The sequence below is a fragment of the Pongo pygmaeus genome, chromosome 5 (genome assembly GCF_028885625.2).
Source record: "Pongo pygmaeus isolate AG05252 chromosome 5, NHGRI_mPonPyg2-v2.0_pri, whole genome shotgun sequence".
In the NCBI taxonomy this organism is placed as follows: domain Eukaryota; kingdom Metazoa; phylum Chordata; class Mammalia; order Primates; family Hominidae; genus Pongo; species Pongo pygmaeus.
In genome coordinates, this window is record NC_072378.2 from 33,624,131 (window position 1) to 33,641,819 (window position 17,689).

The 17,689-nt window shown below is 52.0% G+C and overlaps 3 protein-coding genes across 4 annotated transcripts; 2 read left to right on the forward strand and 1 right to left on the reverse strand.

The window, feature by feature from the left end:
* Positions 1–66: 66 nt before the first annotated feature.
* On the forward strand, positions 67–4,557 carry RPS18 (ribosomal protein S18). The gene is made up of 6 exons (XM_054493299.2): positions 67–175; positions 676–774; positions 3,846–3,932; positions 4,014–4,115; positions 4,225–4,316; positions 4,441–4,557. The coding sequence occupies exons 1-6, from the start codon at positions 173–175 to the stop codon at positions 4,514–4,516; spliced, it is 459 nt and encodes a 152-aa protein (XP_054349274.1). The 5' UTR covers positions 67–172; the 3' UTR covers positions 4,517–4,557.
* Positions 4,542–6,867, forward strand: B3GALT4 (beta-1,3-galactosyltransferase 4). Its single transcript, XM_054493298.2, has one exon. The coding sequence runs from the start codon at positions 5,462–5,464 to the stop codon at positions 6,596–6,598; it is 1,137 nt and encodes a 378-aa protein (XP_054349273.1). The 5' UTR covers positions 4,542–5,461; the 3' UTR covers positions 6,599–6,867.
* Positions 6,868–7,150: 283 nt separating this feature from the next.
* WDR46 (WD repeat domain 46) lies at positions 7,151–17,501 on the reverse strand. 2 transcript variants are annotated; one of them, XM_054493294.2, is made up of 15 exons: positions 17,080–17,501; positions 16,774–16,983; positions 16,584–16,664; positions 16,328–16,440; positions 16,118–16,205; positions 15,927–15,988; positions 15,576–15,680; positions 15,316–15,466; positions 15,052–15,187; positions 14,753–14,852; positions 8,689–9,002; positions 8,443–8,537; positions 7,798–7,893; positions 7,531–7,644; positions 7,151–7,426 (listed from the first exon to the last, which is right to left on the reverse strand). In XM_054493294.2, the coding sequence occupies exons 1-15, from the start codon at positions 17,146–17,148 to the stop codon at positions 7,319–7,321; spliced, it is 1,842 nt and encodes a 613-aa protein (XP_054349269.2). In that variant the 5' UTR covers positions 17,149–17,501; the 3' UTR covers positions 7,151–7,318. The 2 variants fall into 2 exon arrangements, with proteins under 2 accessions (XP_054349269.2, XP_063522180.1); XM_063666110.1 differs by lacking the exon at positions 8,689–9,002 and having other exon boundaries at positions 14,757–14,852; positions 17,080–17,461.
* Positions 17,502–17,689: the final 188 nt, after the last annotated feature.

Consider the following 17,689-nt stretch of genomic DNA (forward strand, 5'->3'; position numbering starts at 1 on the left):
TGGTACACAAGCCATACTCTCATAAATCCAGCCAGGTCGCGCTTAAACAGTTTCCGGAAGCACGTCTCCTAGATCGCACCGCCTCTTCCTCCTGGAAGCTATATAATGATATCGCGTCACTTCCGCTCTCTCTTCCACAGGAGGCCTACACGCCGCCGCTCGTGCTGCCGCCATGGTAAGACTGGAATCCGTGCCGTGATCCAGCGACATCGCAACTCGGGCAAGGAAAGCCGGCTGTCAGGGTTCTGGAAACGTCCTGTCCTGAGGGCCTGCGACTTTCTTTATGGAGCCTTGGATCGCGTGCCTGGAAAGGGACTCCAAAGATTTCCAATTCCGGAGAGCGGGCCCGAGGAAGGGTCACTGCTCGGGCGCAAGGAAGCTGCCTAAGGCTCGGGCGTATATGGGGAACTCTGGCTTCCGCCACGCACTTTTGGGAATGGGCAGGAGACCTGCTTCCTCTCTCCAGAGGTTGCATTTTCCCAAGCTTGAACGCTTCATGTGCCTACTCTGCAGGACTGAGGAGTTTGTGGTGTGAAAACCTAAGGGGTGGGGGGCGGGTGTCTTGCCACTTGTGTGACAGGCTTAACCTTTTTGTATGAAGTTCGTTTGCCTTATCAACCTTACTGTTTGATAGTTTACTGTGTCTGATTTCTTCCCCCGTACTTTTTCAACTAGTCTCTAGTGATCCCTGAAAAGTTCCAGCATATTTTGCGAGTACTCAACACCAACATCGATGGGCGGCGGAAAATAGCCTTTGCCATCACTGCCATTAAGGTAAGTGAAGTAGGGTAAGGAATAGGGAATGTAAATGAGAATTGGGTTGTGAAGACATAAGCAAAAATGAAGCAAGGTTGGGGAGACTTGAGTCTCATCCAGATCACCTTGACTGCTGGATTAAGAAAAGAAAGTGGTTTAGGGAGAGACTGACCCCTTTAGCATTTACCACAGAAAATAAGTGATTAAAGCCAAGAGAGTGGTCTAAGGTCAAGCCAAAACATTTCACTCGGGGAAGTGGGGAGGAGGTATGGTTGCTCACCCGAATTCGCTAAGATTTTCCTGAACCATGAGCTTGTGAGATTCCTTCTAGATTCGGTTTCTTTACCTATCCCACCATGATAACAGCAACCCTTCCTGCGAAATTTATATTCCCTGAGAATTGGAGGATTATTGGGCATCTTGAGGGATAAGTAGAAATACCAACAGATAAAAAGTGTGAAGAAGCCTGTAGATGGAGGGTGGAAGAAGTCTGAGCGGGACATTTACTCAGATGCCATAATTGACACTCCTTTCCTGTCGAAGTGTGAAGGAGTACATCCATCTCTCTTTGGCTTTTAAGAATCGAATCAATGAATGCAAGAATATTATTTCACTTGAGTATTTCTCTCCAGAAACCTAATGAACTCCTGGCTTTCTAGGTACATAACGTTCTTTTTTTTTTCCTTAAGTCAGAATGTGTAGTTAGTTGTGGAAATAGCCTACCAGTATGTGTCCATGGGTGCAGGGCTAGGCCCGTCTTCTCGGCTTCTGTTGCATGGTAGGTACTTAGGCGACGTTAGGGAATGGATAGTAGTAGGGATACCGTTGGCTCTGTTGAGGAGTTTGTAGAGGGAAATTTCTTCTATTGGGTGCTCTGTGAAACTAATAAGGCAGTGTGAAATACTGTACTTATTTCAGAGACTGGCTGTGAGGCTTAAGTAGAGGTACAGCATTCAGAAGTGTGATAGAGAATAACCTTCATGGATGTATCTAACTAAAAATTAGAAATCTTATTTCATCTGTATCTCTTCCCACACCCATTTTGAAATAAGTCTTTTCACTTGTAAACATATAATTAAATTTGAGGCTTAGTGCAGTGGCTCACTGAAGTGGGCGGAACCCCTAAGGTCAGGAGTTCGAGACCAGCCTGGCCAACATGGTGAAACCTTGTCATTTAATTAATAAATAAATTTGAAAGACCCTGCCCTCTTCTGAATCAACCTAAAAATTTCCCTTGGTCATGTTTGTTTATTTATTCTGAGACAGAGTCTTGCCCCGTCACCCAGGCCGGAGAGCAATGGTGCAATCTCATTTCACTGCCACCTCAGCCTCCCAAGTAGCTGAGATTACAGGCACACGCCCAGCTAATTTTTGTATTTTTAGAAGAGATGGGGTTTCATCATGTTGGTCAGACTGGTCTTAAACTTCTGACTTCAGGTGATCCACCCACCGCAGCCTCCCAAAGTGCTGGGATTATAGGCGTGAGCCACTGCGCCCAGCCACATTTATTTTTTGAGACTGTCGCCCAGGCTGGAGTGGCGGAATCACTGTTCACTGCAGCCTCGACCTCCAGGGCTCAAGTCAATCCTCCTGCCTCAACTTTCCAAGTAGTTGGGGCTACAGGTGTGCACCACCACGTCTGGCTAATCTGGATCTTGCTGTGTTGTCCAGGCTGGTCTTGAACTCCTGGGCTCAGTGATCCTCCAGCCTCAGCCTCCTAAAGTGCTGGAATTGCAGGCATACAGGCATGAGCCACGGTGAAGCCAACCCTTGATCTCTTTCTTGCAGATAGGAACTGCCATTTGTTTTAGTTTCCTGGAGCCTTCTGTAACAAGTTCATATAAACTAAGCAGAAAATTACTCTTGGCGCTGGAGGCACTTAAGAGTCCTACCTTGCCTCTTCCTGTCTTCTGGTGGTTGTCAGTAATCCTTAGTGTTCTTGGCTTGTAGCTGCATTACTCCAATCTGTTGCTGTCATCTCATGGTCCTCTTCATGTCTCTCTTATGATTTGTCATTGGATCTAGAGCCCACCCTAATTAAATATAACGTCATTTTACCTAATTATTTCCGTGAAGACCTTATTTCCAAATAGGGCCACATTCTGAGGTTCTAGTTGGACAAAATGAGGGGCAGGGCTCACTATTCAGTTCATCCTTCAATCTCCAAATCACTTTGGTTCATGAGTTTAGATGGCATGGGTGCTAGTGCTGGTGTTGATGTGATGCTACCAATGTAAGCATTAATTTATTTTTATAATAACTTGGGCGGTCAGTTCTGGGCACTGACAAAATTGAGTTTGTGATCTTGGAATACTTTGATTATAGGGATACGGTGATTTGCCTAAATAATTGTGACCCTTAGAGATTCCGAGGAACTGACAGCCCAGTACCTTAATCAAAGCCTGTAACTCATAAGACCCTGGTTTACTGCATCAGCTTGGAGAGGCAGGCCCCTTGTTCTCCTAAATGCAAGAATCAGAAGGCACTTAGTGACAACTACATATGCTGAGCAACGTGGGGAAAAAAAAAAAGATACTGCCTGCTTTCAAAGGGTTGTCTGTAATACTAAATTCTGTGTTCATGATTCAGTCGTGCCCCTGAACAAAGTTAGTTTTTTCTTTTTTTTTGAGACTGGGTCTCACTGTTGCCCAGGTTAGAGTGTGGTCACGCGATCTCGGCTTGCTGCAACCTCCACCTCCCAGGTTCAAGCTATTCTGCCGCAGCCTCCCAAGTTGGGAGGGATTATAGGCGCCTGCCACCATGCTCAGCTACTTTTCTTGTATTTTTAGTAGAGACGGGGTTTCACCATGTTGGCCAGGCTGGTTTCGAACTCCTGCCCTCAATGTCATCCGCCCACCTGGGCCTCCCAAAGTGCTGGGATTACAGGCGTGAGCCACTGCACCCGGCCCAAAGTTAACCTTCTGTCGAATGGTTTATATCTGGAAAGGTGGGTGAGGAAAGGGTGACTTCGGGGATTGCAAAATAGATTATTGCAGATCCTACCTTTGTGAGCTTTTTGGATAATGAGGCTATAAAGGAATTTAAAAATTAGATTCAACCCTAATTCCGAAACCCCTCACTTCATTCAGGGTGTGGGCCGAAGATATGCTCATGTGGTGTTGAGGAAAGCAGACATTGACCTCACCAAGAGGGCGGGAGAACTCACTGAGGATGAGGTGAGGACAAGGAAGGGGGCTGGGGGTGGGGTCAGCCTCAGAAAGGGGGCCATCTAGATCTGACCTTGTCCTGCCTGCCAGGTGGAACGTGTGATCACCATTATGCAGAATCCACGCCAGTACAAGATCCCAGACTGGTTCTTGAACAGACAGAAGGATGTAAAGGATGGAAAATACAGCCAGGTGTGTACTGAAATGAGGGCAGGATTAGAGGAAGGGTGGAGGGTCCTAACAGAATTGGGCATAGGAGGTGAGGGGATAAAACATCCCTTGCCCTCTCCTCTGAATCCAGGTCCTAGCCAATGGTCTGGACAACAAGCTCCGTGAAGACCTGGAGCGACTGAAGAAGATTCGGGCCCACAGAGGGCTGCGTCACTTCTGGGGGTGAGTGGGGGTCTGATCTCCCTGCCTACCTCGACTCACAGCATTCCTCCTACTCGCTCTTCCTTTTCCCCGACCTTTTGTTTGTGCTGTGTATGACCTATGACCCTTCTCTTTTTACCTGCAGCCTTCGTGTCCGAGGCCAGCACACCAAGACCACTGGCCGCCGTGGCCGCACCGTGGGTGTGTCCAAGAAGAAATAAGTCTGTAGGCCTTGTCTGTTAATAAATAGTTTATATACCTATGGCTTCCTGTCCTTTCTGTCCATTCTAATAGGGAATGTTAAAGTGCTGGGTCCTTTTTCCATTTAGAGCTGCCCTACTCAGTTGACCACACAGTGCTATTAGTTTTAGCAGTGGTGATGCTGCAGACCCCCCAGTCTCCTTATATGTAGCTAGTGATGTCCCTCTCTGTAAAGAGAAATGTGAGGGGAAAACAGTTCCCAGCCTTGAGGGGCTGACCCAGACCAGTTTAGAGACCAACACCCTGGGGTGGTGTGCAGCATGATTGTGGAGTGGGTAGCTGAGCCTAGCCAGTTGCGGTTCAGGTGAGTTTGCAGGTCTTGGTCACTCTGGGTTGTTTGTTTTGTTTTGTTTTTAAAAGGGTCATCTAGTCATAAGAGAATCCTTCGGGCTGTGACCGAAGCAACAAAGGCAAAAACGCGGACGTTGGTTATGAAGGGTGTGGTCTCCCTGGTGGAGTACGTGGGTGGGTTGGGATGGGGAGCGGCTGGACAGACCGGTCTCACTCCGTTTGGTGCCACTCCACCCGCCCGGGTTTCCGCGCCCTGCCGCGCTGCTCCGACGCCGCTTCCGGCGGGGATGGGAGCGCGCAACGCGGAAGCGGGCGGCAGACCGGCCGCCGGGGCGAGGCGGGGGAGGGGCCGTGAGTGCCGCAGTCGGCCAGCCATGGAGCGGAGCTTGCTGGCGGCGAGGCCGCGGCGACAAGGTAGCCACCCCCGCAGCATGCCTCGACCGCGGTCCGCAGCTGCACCGCCTCTCCCCGCCCCCCAGGGTGCGCTGGTCCCGGTCGCGCGCTCCGTTCTCCGCATCCCGGGCGTGGTCGGTTAAGTCCTCGGCCGTGACCCAGGCCCGGGGAGCTAGTCTCCGCCCTTCGCTCTTACGGATCCCCTCGGAGTACGCCGCACCATGCAGCTCAGGCTCTTCCGGCGCCTCCTTCTCGCCGCTCTGCTGCTGGTGATCGTCTGGACCCTCTTCGGGCCTTCGGGGTTGGGGGAGGAGCTGCTGAGCCTCTCACTAGCCTCCCTGCTTCCAGCCCCCGCCTCACCGGGGCCGCCCCTGGCCCTGCCCCGTCTCTTGATCCCCAACCAGGAAGCTTGCAGTGGTCCCGGGGCCCCTCCCTTCCTGCTCATCCTGGTGTGCACGGCTCCGGAGAACCTGAACCAGAGAAACGCCATTCGGGCCTCGTGGGGCGGGCTGCGCGAGGCCCGGGGGCTCAGGGTACAGACGCTATTCCTGCTGGGAGAGCCGAATGCACAGCACCCCGTGTGGGGCTCTCAGGGGAGTGACCTGGCCTCGGAGTCAGCAGCCCAGGGGGATATCTTACAGGCCGCCTTCCAGGACTCCTACCGCAACCTCACACTAAAGACCCTCAGCGGGCTGAACTGGGCTGAGAAACACTGCCCCATGGCCCGATACGTCCTCAAGACGGACGATGATGTGTATGTCAACGTCCCTGAACTGGTATCAGAGCTGGTCTTGCGAGGGGGCCGTTGGGAGCAATGGGAGAGAAGCACGGAACCCCAGAGAGAGGCTGAGCAGGAAGGAGGCCAGGTTTTGCACAGCGAGGAAGTGCCTCTTCTGTACCTGGGCCGGGTGCACTGGCGCGTGAACCCCTCTCGGACACCAGGAGGCAGGCACCGCGTATCAGAGGAGCAGTGGCCTCACACCTGGGGCCCCTTTCCACCCTATGCCTCAGGCACAGGGTATGTGCTATCAGCGTCTGCTGTGCAGCTCATTCTCAAGGTGGCCAGCCGGGCACCCCCTCTCCCATTAGAGGATGTCTTTGTGGGGGTAAGTGCCCGACGAGGAGGCCTCGCCCCAACACAGTGTGTCAAGCTGGCTGGTGCCACCCACTACCCGCTAGACCGGTGCTGCTATGGGAAATTCCTGCTGACGTCCCACAGGCTGGATCCGTGGAAGATGCAGGAAGCCTGGAAGCTGGTGGGTGGCTCTGACGGGGAAAGGACTGCGCCCTTTTGCTCCTGGTTCCAGGGAGTCCTGGGCATCCTGCGGTGTCGAGCAATAGCCTGGCTTCAGAGCTGAGAGTGCCTGGGGCCACAGGAAAGGCAGGAACAGGACCTTCTCTCTCCCAGGCCCAACGCAGGGACCCTCACTGGCTGCAGCTGATCTGTTTCCTTATACCAGATCTTCAGTCTCACTAAAGACAGGGATATGGGAGACACCCAGGGGCCTGGCCCGCCAGCCCGAAAGATGGTCATCGGGAAGAGAAAAAGAAAAAAATGCTGCAGTTGTTCTCTCAAGCTAGGGCAGAAGAGGGGTGTCAAGCGCCTCAATAAACTTGTCTCCACTTCTTCGAGTGCAGTGTGGTCTTCACCAGGACCCCCAGAACACCACAAACCTGGAGAGCCCAGAGGCTGCCAGACCCTGCTGCATGGGAAGGACATCTCCAGGGACATGGGAGAGAGGACAGCCTCTCTGAGGACGAAGGCCCCTAAAAGGCAAAGCTAAGGCCACAGCAGCCACAAGGTACGGGGGTGGGGGCAGAGGCAGGACACGGACCCCTCCGATCCTAGAATGGCCTCATGCTTGGCAAGGGGGAGGGGAACAGGTCCACAAGATGATCCAGACACATTATCCAAAAAATCGCTTTCCTCTTTAATACCAACCCACCCCAAGAGACAGCTGTCCACCCCCAGTTGGGGAAGGGGCCACACTGCCCCCACCTCCTTGTTCCAGGGAACACTCATTTCCCTACAGGTGATCTTGGGGAGAGACTGTTCCCAGGCAACCCTGGAGTCTGGCTCAGCGCACAAATCTGTCCAGGGCAGATGGCCGGGCCCCCGTGGGCTTGGCCTTCGCTTCCTTCGCTTCCTTATGATGCTGCTGCTGAAGGCTCTGCCGGACCTTGTCCTGGGGACCAGAGAGGGGGAGGACACAGGCACAGAGTGAGAAGTGGCAGGCTGACAAGGGCAGAGGCACAAGCAGGAGGGTGCAGCCTGGGAAGGCCCATTTACCCTGTGTTCCTCATCCATGACCTTCCTCTTCCTCTTCACCAGGCTTGCCGTGGAGCTGCGGCCCTTCTGCTTTGGCTTTGGCTGGAAGGGAGCCTTAGCCTGCGGGTCATAGCCCTGAGGGAGGGGACAGGAGTGAAATCTGTTACAGCCTCGGAGTCAGGGAACTGGCAGCACCCACCTGCTGGCCGCACTTCTGGGGACAAGCCATGGTGGGGAGAGGATGTGGGGGAGAAGACGGGCCTGGGCATTCAGGGGCCTGCTCCATACCAGCCTCTCTATCTGCTCCTTCTTTCCCTGCTCCAGGGAGATGACATCCACCTCGGCCAGGGCTCGTGGGTCCAGACAAATAAGCTCTGCAGGTACCTGGGGGTGTCACAGAGGGACAGGACTCAGCAAGGAGCCACAGGAGGGCAGCACCAAAAAGAGAAGCCAGGGAGGCTGCTGAACCCCTCTACCCAAGACCCCCAGCATGAGACATCAGGAGAGCTTTCTCTACCTCCAACCCCAAACCACATGCATACCTTCCCCAGCAGCAGGGGCCTCACTCTCTCCAGCAGGGGAACCTCACCTCCAACAGGGGCAATCTCACCCTCTCCAGCAGGGGGGAACCTAACCCTCTCCAGCAGGGGGAAACCTGACCCTCTCCAGGAGAGGGAATCTCACCCTCTCCAGCAGAGGGAAACCTGACCCTCTCCAGCAGGGGGAATCTCACCCTCTCCAGCAGAGGGAAACCTGACCCTGTCCAGGAGAGGGGAATCTCACCCTCTCCAGGAAGAGGGAACCTTACCTTCTCCAGCATGGGGGAGCCTGACCTTCTCCAGGAAGGAGGAACCTCACCCTCTCCAGGAGGGGGGAACCTGGCCCTTTCCAGCAGTGGGGGGAATCTCACCCTCTCCAGCAGGGGAGCCTCACCTTCTCTAGCAGGGCCTTCACCTCCCACTCCTGGCGCTGCTTCCGGCTTCTGTATGGATTACTCTCCAGGCCATCGAAGTTGGGCTCACCGGCCCCTGAAGGGAGGGAGGGAGAAGCATGGAGCCATAAGGAAGAACCTCAGTCCAACAGCTCCAGCCCAACTAAGCCCCCAGTTCCTGGATGTCTCCGGCCCAAACTTCCACCCAGAGTTCATTCACTTCAAGCCCCATCCCCTGGCCCACTCACCAGGGACCAGCATGCTGGTGATGCCCCCAGTGTGCCCCACCCCCAGCACATCTTCAAAGGGGCAGAACTGAAGGCCATGCACAGGGCCTGAGAGCCGGTGGGTGAGGTAGGGCTGTTCAAGGGAGGGTGGGCTGGCCTTGCCCTGCCCTGCCCAGATGTTGACAACGTCACCCATTCCCGCCACCAGCAGTCCCCTCTGGGAGAAGGCCAGGTGCCCTGCTCCATGGGGCAGGGTCCGAGTGCTCAGAGGCTGGTACGTCCCTCGCAAGTCAAAGATTTTCAGCTGGTGGTCTAGGCCAGAGGTGGCCATGTACCTGGTGAGAGAAGAGGGATCAATTAATATGTCAGTAAATGGGTTTACCAAGCAAGCTGTGGCCAAGTCCAGGCATCAAGTCTGGCTGGGGAGAAAAAGATTAATAGTAATAACCACTGCCATCACCCTGAACACTCCGCAGGCATCCTCTCAGTTAAGCTGCACACAACTCTTACTATTTTTATTTCCCTTTAAGAGGTGAAGAAACTGAAGCTCAGGGAAAGGAAAGCTAGGTCAGTGAATGGTCAGGCCTGTCTCTTTAGCATCTGCCTCTAACCTGCGAATACCACACAGCCCTCTCAAGACACAGGCGTCAAAACGAACACCCACACTACAGGCTGCACCTAAGTGTGATGTGCCCCTGTACACACATGCAGCACACAGCCCAGCAAGGGGAAGGAGCATCTGCAGTGGTCAGAAAGGCTCCATGGGAAAGGTGGGATTTGAGCCATTCTAGATAATTCTCAAAAAAGTACAGGAAGCAGATACACAGCAGGTTCAAATGCATTAACACCAGAGTGTGGAGACTGAGAGGGAAGCAGAGGTTTGTTAGCAGGATTGGTGGGAAACATGGTCAGGAAAATCAGGAGCAGACAATTTGTGAGGTTTCTTTAAAGTCAGACTGAGGACCCACAGCTCATGATCCCAACATTGCTCTCTGGCAGTGACAAATCACAAAGTGAAGGCTCCAAGGACTTGAGAAGACCTACTCAGGAAGTGGTGAAGTAACGCACTGGAGGCCCTTGCCCTGCCCCTCTGTGTCCTTTCCCTGGAAGGAAGGAGGGAAGGTTGGTGACCAAATCCTCTCCAGGAATCATGCACTGCATAAGTTGTTTACTTTCAGAAGTTGGAGTTTTTCTTTTTTTGAGACAGGGTCTCACTCTGTTGCCCAAGCTGGAGTGCAGTGGCATGACCCTGGCTCACTGCAGCCTCTGCCTCCCTGGTTCAAGTGATTCTCGCGCCTCAGCCTCCCAAGTAGCTGGGATTACAGGCATGCGCCACCACCGCTAATTTTTAGTAGAGCCGGGGTTTCGCCATGTTGACCACGCTGGTCTTGAACTCCTGGCCTCAAATGACCTGCCCACCTCGGCCTCCCAGAGTGCTGGGATTACAGGTGAGGTTGGAGTTTCTATGTTCAAGTTGTTCCTTAGAGAGGGAAACTGAAGGGGGACCAGCCAGGTAGGGGATGTATGTTTGCCAAGAGGCCAAGGACTCTTTTTTGCCTTGGCTGTGAACCCAGGAGAAGGGAGCTAAAGAGTTCTTATGAGCAGAGACTTGCACAGTGATGGAGCCCAAGAGAGGCCCAGCTGGATACTTCCGACAAGATAATCAGTGCCCTGACTTTACCAAAGAGAAAGGCCATCAGTGCAAACCAGGAATTACTGAGCGCTCCTGGAACACAGAGTCACATCCTTTGGTGAACTAACAACTCAAGGATGCATGCTGGCTCTTCTCCCCTCCACACACCCATCTATGGGACCCCTGGGTAAAGACCAGCCCAGTGCCAGAAAGGAGTCTACTGTACTACTAAACTTGCAAGCAGCAGTTTGGCTTTGAGAAGTCAACCCACTCCAGTCATAATACAAGCTACCAGAACACCTCTTAAGAAAGATGGTCAGCTTCATCACTGGAGCCCCCGTGGCCTGACAAGCTCCTGAGGAGGACCAAAGAAAAGCAGAGATGGGCTGAAGGTCACAAGGACCAGAGCTGTTCAGCATCAAGGTGTTGATTAAACTTCAGGCCTCAGTGAACTAGTGATTAAGCCCTAAGCACAGGAGTGGCTGACCCAGGTAGCCCACGGAGAGCAAGCTACAGCTTTGGCCCAGTGGCCCAGAGAGGGCAGAAACCAAGGGCAGAACCAAATCACTTGTTCACAAAGATACAATTACAAAGGCCGGACACGGTGGCTCACGCCTATAATCTCAGCACTTTGGGAGGACAGGCGGGCGGATCACAAGGTCAGGAGTTCACCAGCCTGGCCAACATGGTGAAATTCCATCTCTACTAAAAATACAAAAATTAGCCGGGTGTGGTGGCGCACACCTGTAGTCCCAGCTTCTCAGGAGGCTGAGGCAGGAGAATCGCTTGAACCCAGGAGGCGGAGGTTGCAGTGAGCTGAGACCACACCATTGCACTCCAGCCTGGGTGACAGAGTGAGACTCCGTCTCAAAAAAAAAAAAAAGATACAATTATGGAAAAGCAAGGAGGGGGTGGTGGGGGGGGTGGTCCCAGCATCCTGGAGACTTTGAATAAGCTGGTGGCCAAGCTGGGTGTGGTGGCTCATACCTGTAATGCCAGTACTTTGGGAGGCTGAGGTGGGAGGACCGCTTGAGCCCAGGAGTTCAAGACAGAGACCAGCCTGGGCTACATGGTGAAACCCTATCTCTACAAAAAATAGAAGAATTATCCAGGTGTGGTGTTGTGTGCCTGAGTCAAATTCTGGGTGACAGGAAAATTCTGGGAGATGACAGCAGGTCAAGAGAAACTTTAGGAGGCGGTGACCTATCCAGTGATGGACACATTGAGTCTGGGATGACAGAGGACAACTGCGTAGAAACTAATGGCATCACCTGGGCCAGGCGTGGTGGCTCATGCCTGTAATCCCAGCGCTTTCGGAGGCCAAGGTGGGCGGATCACCTGAGGTCAGGAGTTTGAGACCAGCCAAGCCAACATGGCAAAACCCCATCTCTACTAAAAATACAAAAATTAGCTGCGTGCAGTGGCACGCACTTGTAGTCCCAGCTACTCGGAGGCTGAGACAGAAGAATCACTTGAGCCTAGGAGGCGGAGGTTGTAATGAACCGAGAACGCACCACTGCACTCCAGCCTGGGTGACAGATCAAGACTCTGTCTTGGAAAATAGTAATAAAATAAATAAATGCATCACCTGGCCAGTCATTCTCAAAAACCATAGCCATGGCCAGGTGCAGTGGCTCATGCCTGTAATCCCAACACTTGCACTTTGGGAGGCCGAAGCAGGTGGATCACGATGTCAGGAGTTCAAGACCAGCCTGGCCAAGACGGTGAAACCCCATCTCTACTAAACATTAAAAAATTAACCAGGCGTGGTTCGTGGGCGCCTGTAATCCCAGCTACTCAGGAGGCTGAGGCAGGAGAATCGCTTGAACCCCAGGGGGCAGCGGTTGTGGTGAGCTGAGATTGTGCCACTGCGCTCCAGCCTGGGTGACAGATCAAGACTCCGTCTCAAAAAAAAAAAAACATAGCCACAAGTTTTTATACCTAAAGGATAACTGGAGCACCACACCAGGGCAGGCTCAACGATTCATCCTTTTATCTCCAGAACCTCAGAGCAGAGCCCCGCCCACAGCAGGTGCCCAGTGAATACCTGACGACAAAAGGAATCAGAGGAAAATACAAATCAGACAGAAAAGCTGTGGAAAATGCAGATACTCCCTCAGGAACAGCAGAAATCCAAAGCAGACACCACCTCCACCCCTCACATCAGCCAGACCTGGAGAGAACGATCATCTTGAATGACAATGATGAACACAGCACTCCCTATTTTGCTAAGCGCTGTGCTAAACTATATGCCTTAACTCATCTTAATGTCTACAACAGCTTTTATGAGGGCTTTAAACCAGGGCTTGGTAAACTACTGCCCATGGGCCAAACCTGGCCCATCATCTAGTTCTGTATAGCCCACAAGCCAAGAATGGTTTTTACATTTTTAAGTGGTTGAAAAAAAATCAAAAGAATATTTTGAGACTGTGAAAACTGTATGAAATTCAAATTCCAATATCCACGAATAAAGTTTTATTGGAACGTGGCCACACTCACTATTTACTTACACTGTGGCTGCTTTTGCTCTACAACACACAGCCGAGTGGTCATGACAGAGACTACAGCATCCTGATTTGCACTGCTGCTTTGTACACTACAAGTCACAGTGACACAGTTGTAAGTGCTTCACAGCATTTCAAGTACCTCACATATCACCCATCATTACCTAACTGTGTGAAAAGGTGTTTTCAAAGATGAAATACTTGCAATCTCTACAGATCAGCATGAACATGAATATCTACAGTCAAATTTGACCATTTGGAACACTAACTTTGTACATCAATTAGGCAAAATGTTAACCTCAAAAAGAGAAATTCAGTTCTTCCCATTAGTAGATCTGTATTACACAAATATCATATTTGATTATTATTATTTTTTTTTTCTGAGACAGGGTCTCACTGTGTTGCCCATGCTAGAGTGCAGTGGCATGATCACAGCTCACTGCAGCCTTAACCTCCTGGGCTGAGGTGATCCTCCCACCTCAGCCTCCTGAGTAGCTGGGACTACAGGCATGCACCACCACACCAGCTAATTTCTCTATCTTTTGTAGAGACAAGAGTTTTGCCATGTCACACAGGCTTGTTTCGAACTTCTGGGCTCAAGTGATCTGCCCACCTCAGCCTACCAAGGTGTTAAGATTACAGGCATGAGCCACTGTGTCCAGTCTCATATTATGTTTTGTTTTGTTTTTTTGAGACGGAGTTTTGCTCTTGTTGCCCAGGTTGGAGTGCAATGGCGCAATCTCAGCTCACTGCAACCTCTGTCTCCCAGGTTCAAGCAATTCTCCTGCCTCAGCCTCCCAAGTTGCCGGGATTACAGGCCCCCGCCACAACACCCGGCTAATTTTGTGGATTTTTAGTAGAGACAGGGTTTCGCCATGTTGGCCAGGCTGGTCTCGAACTCCTGACCTCAGGTGATCCACCCGCCTTGGCCTCCAAAGTGCTGGGATTACAGGTGTGAGTCACCGCACCTGGCCATGTTACGTTCAATTTTATAACTTAAAAATGTGTGGGCCAGGTGCAGTGGCTCATGCCTGTAATCCCAACACTTTGGGAGGCCGAGGCGGGCAGATCACCTGAGGTCAGGAGTTCAAGACCAGCCTGGCCAACATAGTAAAACCCCGTCTCTACAAAAAAATACAAAATTAGCTGGGCATGATGGCAGGTGCCTGTAATCCCAGCTACTTGGGAGACTGAGGCAGAAGAATCGCTTGAATCCGGGAGGCGGAGGTTGCAGTGAGCCGAGATCACGCCACTGCACTCCAGCCTGGGAGACAGAGCAAGACTATGTCTCTCTCAAAAGATTAAAAAAAAAAAAAAAGGTCAGGCACAGTGGCTCACGCCTATAATCCCAGCACTTTGGGAGGCTGAGGCGGGCAGATCACTTGAGGTCAGGAGTTTGAGACCAGCCTGACCAACATGGTGAAACCCTGTCTCTACTAAAAATACAAAAATTAGCCAGGCGTTGTAGTAGGCGCCTGTAGTCCCAGATACTCGGGAGGCCAAGGCAGGAGAATCACTTGAACCTGAAAGGTGGAGGCTGCAGTGAGCTGAGATTGCGCCATTGCACTCCAGCCTGGGCGTCAGAGCCAGACTCCATCTCAAAAAAAAAAGTTGTAATAATTTGTTTTCTCTTGGTATTTAAATACCTACACGGTACCCTTTGATTTTACCTCTTATCAGCAAATCATAAAATATTTACTATCTGACTCTTTACAGAAAAAGTTTGTGGACCCTTAAAATGGACACTCATATTTCCATTTTCGGGGTGAGGAAATTGTGGCACACAGAGGTTATGAAATATGCCCATACTTGCAAGGCCCATCAGTGGTAACACTGCGATTTAAACCTGGGCATCCTGGCTTTAGACTCTGTGCTCCTAAAGCACACTGCCTTCCACACCTTTCTGCCCACCTATGACTCCTAACACCTCATCCCACCAGTGACTTACGTGCCTGTAGAATCTACTGCCACAGCCCGGACGCCACCACGATGACAGAGGATCTTTGCCAGTGGCTCCTTCATAGCTGGACTCCATAAAGACACAGTACCTGGAAGAGAAGAAGAACCAAAGTTGCTAATACACACCTAAGCCTGAGGTTACTAAACATGGGAAAGATGGGAACTCAAGACCAAGATATAACAAAAAAAGGGAAATAAAAGGGTAACTTTAAGGGACTCATGAAGTACAAATATAGAAGAAAAGCAAGTCAGGATGGTCAGAGAGTCAAAACTAAGCCAGGTACTGACCATTGCTGTGTCCGAGATGGATGACGGCATTGTAAGGGTTCTGACTCATAACACTAAGCCGCCCAGCTCGAGCATTCAGAGCTGCCACAATCTTCCCCACTGACACATCCAGGTAGGTTAGAAAGCCTGTTTCTGACTGAGAGAGAAAGACAGAGAGAATGACCCAGTCCTGATTGCCCTCTGTATTCCCTCTGCTGGGGTCCTAAAGGAGAGGTGGTCATCCCAAGGGCTTCCATCCAGTTCCTGAGCTCCACGGCCACTCACAGCTGTAGCCAGGAGGAAGTGGAAGGGCAGGAACTCAAGCCGTGTTACTCGGTCACAGCGGCGGATACAGTGGAGCTCAATGCCCTGATTGTCATAGATGTGGAGCCAGCGGTTCTGAGCAACAGCAAGCAGTGCCTCAGAATGGAGAAACCTGGGGGGAGAGGAAGAGTGGTTCAGTTGGGAAATGAGGTCACAGGCTATCATTCAATCAGGAATGGACTATCTCACCCCAACTGACCGCTGACAGTGAGGCCACTGACCGGATGTCCTGCACCGCCTCCATGACGTTGATCTCGCACATAAGCTTCTTTGTTACCCAATCAAGGGCAGCCACATGACCTCGGCGCCCTCCAAAAGCCAGGTGTCTGTTGGAGGTGAGGGGCAGGCAGGGTGTTAAGGCAGGGGACCACCGACTCAGACAACTTGAGGTCTGCCCCATGCCAGCCCCATCTCTCCAGGTGGGCAGACACATGTTGCTGTAGGTGCTCACCCTCACACCCAAGCAAATTGAAGGACCCTCCCCTCATCAGCAACCCAAACATACACTGGGAATGGCTGAAGTGGTTAAGGAAACACATCTTAGTTCAAGAGTCACTAGAATTCAACCTTACCTTCCAGTTCGAGAGTAGTTTAGTCTGTAGGGTCCAAACTGCCGCAGATTCAAGTCAAAGTGCTGGGAAAGAGAAGAGTGAAAAAAAAAAAAAAATGAGTGCCCTGCAGTAACGCCTTCTTCTAGCCCCCATTCCTCTATTGTCCCGCACCACCAATCAATCCCTTGGCTCCTTTACCTCCTCAGGCTCACCTTGGCTGCACTTGCAATGTCCACAGCCTCCACAATGTCAGCCTGGCATATCTTTGCTGTGTCTTCCCCATCCTCCCCTTCCAGAAACCTGAAAGCAAGGGTTAGGATGGCAGTAAAGCTTCCCAATATGAAGCAAGTATACCAACATAAAAACGAGAAAAGACAGTCCCATAAGGCAGGGAATGGGGGTCCAGATTAGGGCCCACTCACCCAGGTTCTTCAGCAAGCAGCAGCTCAGAACGAGCAGCTTTGATACTCGTTTCCTCTTCCTCAGCTTCAGCCACCTCAAGTCGGCTTCGAGTTTTGGCTTTAGAATGTGGTAGCTATAACATTGTTGGTGGGGAGGAGTGGCAGAAGAAGCACAGGATAAGTGGGGTCACAGGAGAGCTACCTGTCCCAGCCTCCATTCAACTCACCCAGACACTCCCTGCCTCCAACACTTCCCAACTCTCCGGCTGGACCTCACCTTTCGGGATTTGTCAATGCGACAGAACTTCTGGACCACCTCCACAGGGACGGGGGCGGGGCCTGGGAATGGATCTTGGGCCTAGGGGAAAGGAGGACGCAATTAGCAGACAGCCTTGGATTGACCCCAACCCTGTCACTCTCAAGGCACGAGGCGGCCTGCCTCGCCACCCATCAGGTCCCACGCTCACCCCGGACAAGCTCCGCTGGGACTCTGGGTTCTTCCATTCTCGGAGTTTCTTCGGGACCTGAGGCTTCTTAGAGATCCGAGACTTCTTTAAGATGCGAGCATTTTTTGGTCTCTGAGGACGGAGCTCCCGATTCTTCTTGTTACGAGGAGGCCCTGGAGAGGCTCCGGCTGTGGTCGGAACGGCCTCTTCCTCCCAGTATCGCCGCAGTTTCTACAGGCACATCAGGAACTCTGATACTCCGCATTCACGCCCTGCCCCCCGACCCCACAGCTAAAAACTTCCTTTCCCACCCAGGGAGGCCTCTACCTTTCTCTTGGTCTGAAGTTTGTCTTTCTTGGGTGGGACATCCTTGCCCGGCTTGGGGGCTGTCTCCATCTCGCCCACCCGAACGGCGATCCACGTGCAAAACTCCCCTCAGCTGCCACACGGTCGGCTTGAAAACTCCCGGAAGCCTTCTGTCCTTCATCCAATCAGCAGCGTACCAGGCCTGAAGCTCTCTAGGTGCCATCTTGAGTAAGGGCACGCTCTCCTTAGAGGGGTGGAACAGTTTTTGGCTCCTTCTCGCGAGCGGCAGCTTATGCAAGAGTGACTTAAAAAAGACAGGCAGGCCCGGGGCCAGGGGCTAAGTAGCGGTGCGGTTTCTTTTTCCGGATTAGTTTCCCCATCTTGCCTAAAAATGTCCGAGTCTAATCTTTTTAGCAGAACTCCACTCGCTAAACATGTCAGAACTACACTTCCCATCAAGGGTCAGAAAGAAACTTCCGGCACAGTCTTTTCCCAGCATTCCCTGTTTACTTCCGGGTTTATTACTACTGAAGGAAGAACGTGAGTAGGTTAGGATTTCGGTTGAGAGGCTTGGGGTCTTGGCGTTTCGCCCACCATCTCCTGAAGACAGGTTGGAGTCGATATCTGGGAC

Excerpts from the sequence above, each read along its gene's own strand:
- B3GALT4 (XM_054493298.2), top strand. The coding sequence starts at position 5,462 with ATGCAGCTCAGGCTCTTCCGGCGCCTCCTTCTCGCCGCTCTGCTGCTG.
- RPS18 (XM_054493299.2), top strand. Across the intron at positions 775-3,845 it reads TTGCCATCACTGCCATTAAG|GGTGTGGGCCGAAGATATGC; the intron begins GTAAGTGAAGTA and ends CACTTCATTCAG. Across the intron at positions 4,116-4,224 it reads AGGATGGAAAATACAGCCAG|GTCCTAGCCAATGGTCTGGA; the intron begins GTGTGTACTGAA and ends CTCTGAATCCAG.
- WDR46 (XM_054493294.2), bottom strand. The coding sequence starts at position 17,148 with ATGGAGACAGCCCCCAAGCCGGGCAAGGATGTCCCACCCAAGAAAGAC. Across the intron at positions 7,894-8,442 it reads TGAAGGCCCTGCTAGAGAAG|GTACCTGCAGAGCTTATTTG; the intron begins GTGAGGCTCCCC and ends TGACACCCCCAG. Across the intron at positions 7,427-7,530 it reads TCATGGATGAGGAACACAGG|GACAAGGTCCGGCAGAGCCT; the intron begins GTAAATGGGCCT and ends TCTGGTCCCCAG.